Source organism: Chenopodium album, chromosome 4 (genome assembly GCF_948465745.1).
Source record: "Chenopodium album chromosome 4, dcCheAlbu1.1, whole genome shotgun sequence".
Classification (NCBI taxonomy): domain Eukaryota; kingdom Viridiplantae; phylum Streptophyta; class Magnoliopsida; order Caryophyllales; family Amaranthaceae; genus Chenopodium; species Chenopodium album.
In genome coordinates, this window is record NC_137837.1 from 21,477,651 (window position 1) to 21,487,587 (window position 9,937).

The following is a 9,937-nucleotide window of genomic DNA, read 5'->3' on the forward strand; positions in this document are numbered from 1 at the left end:
AATTGGTTATCTTAGGGTTACGAATTATGGTCCAATTTGTCATTGCATCGTGTCTTTTCAGAGAAAAATTGAAAAAGTGGGTCCATGCGCCGGACATTCTCGCCGAAAAATGCAAATGGGAAGTGCTACTCTAACTTTTTAAATTTAAGGGGTGGTTTTTTTGATAAAATTTTTTAGTGGGTAATTGTTTCCAAATACCCCTATTAAGCGTGTAGTTCCTGACAAATTTTCCTATATACAAGTAGTAATTTTACTTCTCTTATTACCTTCTTCTCTCGATCTCCTAATTTCTATATACTTCATAACAGGGAAGTACTAGATGAAGCTCGTGCGATGCACGATTTGTTTGAATTTTCTAAAATATATATATTTTTTATTTATGTGCTAAAATTTGTTACATATTTAGATAAAATTCATAAAATCAAAAGATAATATCTTATATTTAATTAATTTAAACTTAAAAATATGATTCGTCAATTTTGCTTACGTGGCATTTGATTTAAATAATTCTAAAAGAAATTGATAATCTCTTATTTCATTGGTTACCACTAAAATTTATTATCCTACATGGCGCGCTAAGATAATTAAATCCTACTTGGCTCTTTAAAAACTCGGGAAAAAACTCCCCTTTATATATATATATATATATATATATTAGATTTGTTTCCTTTCTTCTCTCTCACTATTATTCCTACAAGCTACGAGACACACGCTACGCGTGTACACTAAAGGAAATTTATTAATTTACTCATAATATTGTTATTGTGGATTTTTTTTCGAAAATCAATACTTACATAAACTTTAAATTTAAGAAAGAAAAAAAAATGTCAATAAGACATCTACTCCACTTCGTGTACCTCAATTAACTTTAAAAAAAAATATTGTTGATCGTTGAGTTTTTATATAAAAGATTGAAATCCCTCAAAAAAAATATATATAGTAAACATCTAGTCATCTATGGTAATAGTACGTATATAGTCATATGGATTAGAGGAAAAATGGAAACGAATAATCCCACCTTTGGGGTTTCTGCTCAAAACAATCCTACCTTTTCGAAATTCCAAAATAATCCCAACTTTAACCCCCCACCTGCTCAAAATGATCCCTTTTACCCATAACCTGTTTAACAGGTTTTTTTTTAAAAAAAATAAAATAAAATAATTTTAAATCTCTTTTCCCTAACTTCTTCTTGGCAACGCCACCATTACCACCACCCCTCCATAACCAGACCACCACTTCATCAACACCACCACCACTACTTGACCCAATTAAAAGGCGTCTTATCGGAGGGAGGGGAGTAATTGATGAGGCCCCACGTGTCAAGAAAATCAAAGACGCGGCGAATGGAGCCCACATCTCCGACAAGCCACCTCCTGACCTCACTGAAAGTAAGCTTCTAATAAGGGTTGGACCTGAAATTGCTAACAATGGCATTTCTGTAATATTTGTAAACATGAAGTTCCTTGATGCTGAATTCCCTTCGAAGAACTTCAGCATCCGTAACTCGCAATCGTCAATTTTGTTCCATTTGAACCAACTTCTTAATCAATGGGGTTCCTTCTTAATTTTCAAATTTCAATCAAAAATAGAAAAAACAAAAGAAAATTAAAGAAGCAATAAATTATAAAGGTTATTGGACTAGCTAGGAACGGTGACGAAATCCGGTGACTTTTTGGGATCAGAAGGCGGAGGAATTGTCTCCGGCGCCGAAAGCGGTGGGGTTGGGTCGGTCTTTGACTCTTTGTCGGCACAGAGATGGTGATGCCGGCGTCAGCGGCGGTGGTATGAGTGGTAATGGTAGTGGGTGTTGGGAGCTCCATTAACACAGATGTTTCAGTTTTTATTGCTGCAATTTTCCCAGGTCGACAACATTATTAAATTTATTTTTGTTAATTTATTCCTAAACTGATATTGGAGTGGGGCTGGCAAGACTGGGGAAGGGTAGCTAGGCCTGGTGGGGAAGGGGGAGCTCCGGCAGGGTGGCTGGATCCAGAAGGGGAGCTCCGGCAGGGAGGTACTTGGGGAAGAGGGATTAAGACAAGTTTTTTTTTTCTTTTTTAATTAATCTTAATTTTTTTTATAAAAAAACCAATCAGAAGGTGACACGTGGCAAGTCACCTTCTGAAACAGGTTACCAATTTTACAAATCGGTAAAAGGCTTGTTTTGAGCAGATGGGGGTTAAAGGTGGGATTGTTTTGGGATTTCGAAAAGGTGGGATTATTTTGAGCAGAAAACCCAAAGGTGGGATTATTAGTTTCCATTTTTCCTAGATTAGATAGATGTATAGTTTTTCCTTTTATACGTAGATTTTTTTGAGGGAAATATATTGGTATTAATTGTTTTTTTTTTTTAATAAAATCATGATATAGTTATCTTTAAAAAAAGTTTAACATTAAAAAAAAAAGTAAATGTGGTTTGTCAGATATATCCGAAGAGACAAGTAAATGTGGTTTGTGATTAGTTATATTTTTTTTTTTTTTTGAAAAGTAGATATTTTTTGTTTGTTTTTAGTGATAATAATTCTGGTTATTGGGTAGTTAGATTTTAGTTTTGTTTTTTTATTTGAAAGAATAAATTTTTTATTTTTTTTGAGCAGTTATGAATTTTTTTTTTTTTAATATTTATTAATAAATAAGTAATTTTGTAAATTGAGAAGGGCGTTTTGGGGAAAGACAAATTTATCAGCCAAAAGCCCCTGCACGTTCTCCATTGAAGCGACCTCTGAAGTTCTGATACTTCTATCCTCCATTGAATCGGGTAAGAAGTTTCTTTTTGTGATAATCGAATTTCAATTTCTCAATTTAATGTTTGTCTTTGACTTAATTGTCGGTATAGTCAGTTTAAGGTTCTTCTAAAGTTGATTATTGAACTGTTTGCTTATTATTGCTAAGGTTTGTTGTTATTCGAACCTAATTTGATAATTGAATCAAATTTGGCTTTGATGTTAAGCTGGAACTATGAAATTGAACCTTATCTATCTAAAATTATGCAATATTCAAGCCTAATTTGATAATTGAATCAAATTTGGCTTTAATGTTAAGATGGGACTACGTTTTCTATCTAAAATTATGCGATATTCAAGCCTATTTTGATAATTGGATCAAATTTGCCTTCAATGTTAAGATGAAACTATGAAATTGAACCTTTTTCTATCAAAATTATGCGATATTCAAGCCTATTTTTGATAACTGAATCAAATTTGGTGGCTAGTGTGTTGCATAACCCGAAATTGGACCCTTTTCGAAATTTTCTTGGTTGAACCAATGGTGATTTTTTTGATAAATGCTTAAGATTATCATTATTTTGTATGGCGTAAAGTGTATTTATTTCAAAAAATAGATGCAGGATAGGGAAGATTAGGGAGCAATAAGATTATGTGCGAAGAGGATGTGTATTTTGAGCGAGAATGAAAAGTTAGACCGGATTTCATGGTTGTCGGAACACATCATCCATGAGATACTTGATAATCTTTCCTTGAAAGATGCAGCTTGAACTTCCATATTGTCCAAAACCTGGAAAAGTTTTACCAATTCGTATCCTATTTTACATTTAGATCATAATTTATTTGGGTTGAAATGTCTTATAGCTGCTGGAAATTCCAGTAGGCACGAACCTAATATTCGTGAAATAAGGGAGGAATTCGTGAGTTTTGTTAAGTATAACTTGTCCAGAGTGATACATCAAAAATTAGCTCTGCGAAGATTTAACATTGAATGTGGCAGTAGAAGATTCTAAGAGCTTCTCTCGTGTGGATCAATTGATGGATTTGGTCTGTAAATTAAGTAAGGTTGAGGAGTTGTGCATTTTTGTACAAACTAATGAGTATAGAGGGACAAATTTGGCAGTCTGGTTGGCAACCATTTCAGGAGCAACGTTTGTCCTTGTTGCATGTTGCATTGGATGAGGGAGTTATAATTAATTTGACGCGTTATTGTCCTGGGATTGAAATTTTGGAGTTTGATCAATGTGCTTTTTGGGATTATTCTCTTGAGCTTTCTGTATTTCCTAGGCTAAAGAAAGTTTCTATCCTTAACTGTCATGGCAATCTCAATATTATTTCCATTGATAAGGATGGTCTTGAGAGTTTCAAATGCAATTTCAATACTCGTGAGTTCTTTGCAACTGCTTGTCGTAGTATCAGAGAGCTTATCGTGTCAGAGTGCATGTTTGGGCCACCCAATCTGTTTGTAGAGCTTACAACTACATTTCCACTCATTGAGGACATGGAAATTTTCTTTTTTGGTGGATTGAGCTTTGCGGAGAGGTTTAAAGTTGTTAGTCATCATCTGAGGAAATTATCAATTCCCTTTCCAAAGGAAGATCAAGTGAACCACATGAGTATTGATTGTCCAAATCTAGAGTTTTTAAAGCAAGGAGTTTATGGATTGAAGGAGGTTTACCTCAATTGCCCCAACCTAAGACAATTATTCTACATTGGGGATGCAATCCCAGAGTTCCTTTGTTTAACACATCAGCTGCTTTAAAGGTTATACATTTTAACGCTAATGTAAAAACCACCTATTTCAATAGTTTATGGTTCATGCACTTCAGAGGACTTATTGTGTACTTTTAAATTGTATTGGCGCTGCAATGAGGGTCGTCAAAATTGTCTCTAGAATCAATCAAATTAATTAAAGTCAATCCCATAAGTGAGGCTGGCTACATAACTAAAAGTGATTATTACGTATAAGAGTTGCTCGCCTTACTCCCCTTAGGATGGTAGTAATGTACATGCACTGAAGCATCCATTATCACGAAGTGAGTATCAGATTCTGCGGTTTAAACCTTTTTTAATTTTTTTTAATTTTTTATTAAGACTAGTATGGAGTATTTATTATTGTGCCTTTGTTATCTAAAATTATAAAATATGAAGTTTATATATTGGTTTAGTTTTATTTAATGCTCAAAAGTAATTGAGAAATTTGTTGAAGTTTTGTACTTAGGGTTTAATTTTGCAGGTTTTCAAATTATCTGGATTTGTGGTTTGTTTAATATCTACAGAGTACGTTATACATCTTACAGTATAGAAGTTCATTGAACATACAATTCTTAAATTCCTTGTAGTGGGCAGCGCCAGAGAAGGATCATAATCAAATCATCTACTTCATATTAGATTTGAATTTATCTTGTAACCCATTAACCCAAGATTGGATCAGCATAAATTTGCTCAAGAACATAAGCAGAAGGTGTTGCAATAACCATAAGAGGATCTCGTCTGCGAACTGTAAGACCTGTAATTTCTGTCATGTCTATCTTCTCAATCTGCACATCACCAGGAAGTTTCAATTCAAACTCGTTGACAAGAGTCGCGATCACGAGTTCAGCATTAGCCAAGGCAAATGATATCCCTGGACAACCTCTTCTGCCTGCTCCAAAAGGAATGTATCTGAAATCTTGCCCTTTGAAATCAACTAAATTGCTGCTGTTCAGGAATCTCTCAGGACGAAATTGCTCTGGTTCTTCCCAATATATTGGGTCTGTCTGAATTGCCCACGCGTTGATGATCACTAGTGTTCCTGCATCGATGTCAAAACCATTTACTTTGCTGTCTTGCAATGACTCCCGAATCACCAACAAAGGACCTGGTGGATGTATCCTAAGTGCTTCCTTGATCACAGCTTTTAGATAAGTTAGTTTCTCCAAATCATCCTCACATACCTTACGACCTTTCCCTCCAACAATTTTTCTTAACTCTTCTTGTAGTTCTTTCATCACTCTAGGATTTCTAATCAACTCGATAACCACCCATTCTACTAGGGTATAAGTTGTGTCAGTCCCTGCTGCGAACATATCCTGTACATAGTTGATACATATTTGTGTTTTGTAATTAAAACTCTGTTATATGAGCTAGCTAGTGTATAGAAAAAGAAAATTACAACAATTTCTTACCAATATAACGGCTTTGATGCTATCTAGTGACATATCATGTTTGTTGTCCATATGAACTCTAAGCAAAATGTCTACAAAATTATCTGAAACAATACTTTTGTTAGTGCTTAGATGAAATTGATGTTCTTTTATTACCTTATGAACAAATGCATCCAACTCTTGTGCCACTTTTTCCAATCGTCCTTCCAAACCTTTTACTCGATCGATCAAACTAAGACAGGGTACGAAATCTCCCAAAAAGAATGTCCCGAGCAACTTCATGCCTTCCTCTACGCAATTCTTAAAATTGATGTCACCCTCATTATCGCGATATTTCCTTCCAAATGACGCCCTGCATATCACATCATATGTGAATGACACGATAAATTCTGCTAGATTCACCACTGAACAACCTGATCTATTCAACTTATCAACCATCACAACAACCTCCTCCTCTCTTATTTTTCGAAAAGACTGAACTTTCTTGTTACTTAACAGCTGCATAACGCAAATACTCCTCATCTGTCGCCAATATTCTCCACAAGGAGCGAAAGCCACATCTTTACCATCGAACAATCTAGTGGCATTACGCAAGCTAGGCCTGTTGTAGAAGATCAAGTCATTAGTCTTCATAATTTCTTCTGCTGCATCTGCAGATGACACGACAAGGGTCGGTCTGCTGCCCAAGTAGAGCAGCATAACCTTACCATATCGTCGAGACAGTGACTGAAGAGAACGATGAGGTAACAGACCAAGCTGGTGGAGGTTCCCTATGACTGGCAGCTTTGGTGGCGAAGGCGGTAAGTTTTTGCCAGTACTAGGATTTGAAGAGAAACTTTTGTATAACAAGATTACAAAGAGCATGAATGGAAGGAATAAAGGGTGGAAAATGAGTTGTTGCAGGAAGTTTATTAGATATAAACTACTTAGAGTTTCCATTTTTATATTTTTGGATGTGTTTCTGCAAGAGCTTTTTGAGTGCTGAAAAATGAATACATGAACACCACAGAGAAATTGGATTCCTCTTATCTATTGAATTGAATTGCTAACAAGTAGTATTAAAGTCGAGGCTAAAAATTTAATAATGTTGTACTATGAGTGATGCCAACATGTTTCTACTACTCGTATTTCAATAGTACAAGTATTAAAGAGACAATAAATTTTCATATAACTCCATACAGAGTAGTATATAGGGAAGTTTGCGTATCAATGATGGTAATATATATTAAAATAATATGATATGTTTAGTTAAGATTTTTTTTTTTTTTTTTTTTTTTTTTAAGGATGATTGCATATCAACCATAATAATATGATTAGCTAAGTTTTTTTTTTTTTAAGGGAAGATTGCATATCAACCATAATAATATGTTTAGCTAAGATTTTTTTTTCAAGGGAAGATTGCATATCAACCGTAATGTATATGTTAGGACAATCATGGTATATACAGTAGATATTTATTTGGTGATTATTTAATTTAAATATACTAGATTAGCTCCCGTGCGATGCACGGATATCATGAAAAAAAAGCTATTTAAATAATACTCCATAAAAAAATCATAAGATATTAGGTAAACAGTTGTCAAAAGGCTTATTACAAAAATTGTGAAGAGTAATGTCCAATATTATGTACTAAAACATTTTGTAGTCAGTATTTAATTTTTTTTTCAAAAAAAATGCGAAACAGAAAAAAAAAAAAAAAAAGTTTAGGCGGGAAAATTTTAAAGGAGAAGTTGACACGTGTACAATTTGGATAAATAAATGATGTCCACGGTTATTCTTTTAGTATTAGTTATAGATAGATTGTATTTTTTTCATATAATTTCTCTGATTACCGAAATATTTATATTTATTATTTAAATATATGCAAAATATCTCCTTCTTTAAATATTTTTTTTTTTTTAAAAAAATATACCAAAGACACACCAAAAAATGACACGTGTCATGGCTGGTGTGTCTTTTAGTATATAGTTATTGATTATTGATAAAGCGTGAATGTTAAACTCAAGAATATTGTGGAGAAAACGGCTTAACTTTGTATTGATCATAAACACACATATATATACACAATACATAAGAAAACTTAGTTAGCCTAAAACTCCTAACCCGATAAACTTAACATAAATACAATATTAACATAAATACACCAAAACCAACTCTAATAATCCCAGTAGGCTGACCAGTGGCTAGTGCTAGCTGTTCCAGCGGCCTGCCAGCGGTCGCTGGCTACTGTATAAGAGGAGGAGCAGGCTGCTCCGCAGCCAGGTTGCGGCTGGGCAGCTGCTCCCGTGGCCTGGTTGCGGGGTGGACTGTTTCGGCCGCGACATCCCCAACTTGAGCACCATTTCGCGTCTCTACAAACTCCGTATCATCCTCCCACACCGGAGGTAAAGAAAAATATTTTTCCCATTGCAACCGACGATCATCCGAAGGGAAGTAAGATAGGGAAACTGATCTTCAAAAAATTGTACATCCCGACTCACAAAAAATTCATTCGTACTTAAATAATAGAGACGCCAACCCTTCTTTCCGTAAGGATAACCAACAAAAATACATTTACGACTCCAAGAGTCGAACTTATCCTTAACCCAAGGATGATTCGCAGCATAAGCAAGGCAACCAAAAACTAGTAAACCATTATTTAGACGGTACTTGACCAAACAAACACTCATGAGGGGTTTTACCATTCAAAACCGGAGTAGGTGTGCGGTTAATGAGATGAACAACCGTCATTACACACTCACCCCAAAAATACTTAGGCAACTTTGTTTGAAACTGAAGAGCACGAGCCACATTTAAAATGTGACGATGTTTACGCTCAACTCTACCATTCTGTTGAGCCGTGTCAACACATGACGTTTGATGCAAAATGCCTTTCTTAGCAAAGAAAGAACCCAAACTGAGAAACTCCTGACCATTATCACTACGAACCACCTTGACCTTACGGCCAAACTAAGTCTTAGCCATAGCACAAAACTCACGAACCAACTGAGAAGCTTCATATTTACCAACCATTAAAAACACCCAAGTAGAACGCGAAAAATCATCAACAATGGTAAGAAAATACCGAGCATCACAACTAAACAAAATCTTATTCGGACCCCAAATATCACAATGAATCAAATCAAATATACCAGATGCTCTACTCACACTCAATGGAAAGGAGTTGCGGGGTTGCTTCCCCATAAAACAGATATCACAATAAAACGAACAACCAGAAGAATTATTATGATCATGAGAATTACGAGAAACTCCCGGAAGAGAACTAACCACTTGCATTGATGGATGACCAAGACGTTTGTGCCATGACAAACTCGCATCAGAAATCACCACTTTGTTTGCCTGAGAATTCCAAGCACGAACCGAACGAAAAATATATACCCCATCACACTGCTCCCCCGCTCCAATCAAGTTCCTCAAACTGCGGTCCTGAATAATGCATAGCTTGTCAGTGAACATAATAGAACAGTATTGTTTTTCTAACAACTGAGACACAGACAACAAGTTGCATTTAAGAGCAGGAACATTAAGAACATTATCAAGAGTTAAATTATCAGATAGAATAACTCTCCCTTCTTTTGTAGCAGTAGTGCTCTTCCCATTAGGCAAACCAACAGGAGACGAAATATCAGATAAACTTGTAAATAAATCAATATTACTAGACATATGATTTGAAGCTCCAGAATCAATAAGTCAATCAACAGAATTATAGGTGCGAATAGACGAAGAACTCGAGCATTGAACGACAGATAGAAGTTCTCTCCATTGCTCATCGGTGATAGTAGGAACACTCCTACGATCTGCGTCAGTAATACGCTCAAATGGACGGTGAGATTGAGCCCCCATCGAAAGAGAACACCGAGCCAATCAATAAAACGACAAGTCGAGCACCCAAAAAATAAAAATAGACCACCAAACTAGCTCAACCAACAAACTACTAGAACTTGAGCTATTGAACCCCAAAATAAAATGATACGGTTGGAAGCAAAAATAAATTGGCAGCAAGTATAGAACAAACCACCAAACTGCACCACCAAAAATAAATTGGCAGCAAATACCACCAAATTGCAC

At 35.3% G+C, this 9,937-nt stretch overlaps 1 protein-coding gene and 1 long non-coding RNA gene across 4 annotated transcripts; one reads left to right on the forward strand and one right to left on the reverse strand.

Annotated features, from left to right (window-relative positions):
* The first annotated feature begins 1,646 nt into the window (after positions 1-1,646).
* On the forward strand, positions 1,647-5,882 carry LOC145629026 (uncharacterized). 3 transcript variants are annotated; one of them, XR_014111535.1, is made up of 2 exons: positions 1,647-2,758; positions 4,945-5,882. It is a non-coding gene; the product is annotated as an uncharacterized LOC145629026 (long non-coding RNA). The 3 variants fall into 3 exon arrangements; XR_014111533.1 differs by having other exon boundaries at positions 4,960-5,882; XR_014111534.1 differs by having other exon boundaries at positions 5,066-5,882.
* On the reverse strand, positions 3,017-7,018 carry LOC145629025 (cytochrome P450 736A117-like). The gene is made up of 2 exons (XM_081681497.1): positions 5,891-7,018; positions 3,017-5,794 (listed from the first exon to the last, which is right to left on the reverse strand). Exons 1-2 carry the CDS (start codon positions 6,806-6,808, stop codon positions 5,138-5,140), a joined length of 1,575 nt encoding a protein of 524 aa, XP_081537623.1. The 5' UTR covers positions 6,809-7,018; the 3' UTR covers positions 3,017-5,137.
* Between the last annotated feature and the right edge of the window lie 2,919 nt (positions 7,019-9,937).

Excerpts from the sequence above, each read along its gene's own strand:
- LOC145629025 (XM_081681497.1), bottom strand. The coding sequence starts at position 6,808 with ATGGAAACTCTAAGTAGTTTATATCTAATAAACTTCCTGCAACAACTC. Across the intron at positions 5,795-5,890 it reads GCATCAAAGCCGTTATATTG|GATATGTTCGCAGCAGGGAC; the intron begins GTAAGAAATTGT and ends AACTATGTACAG.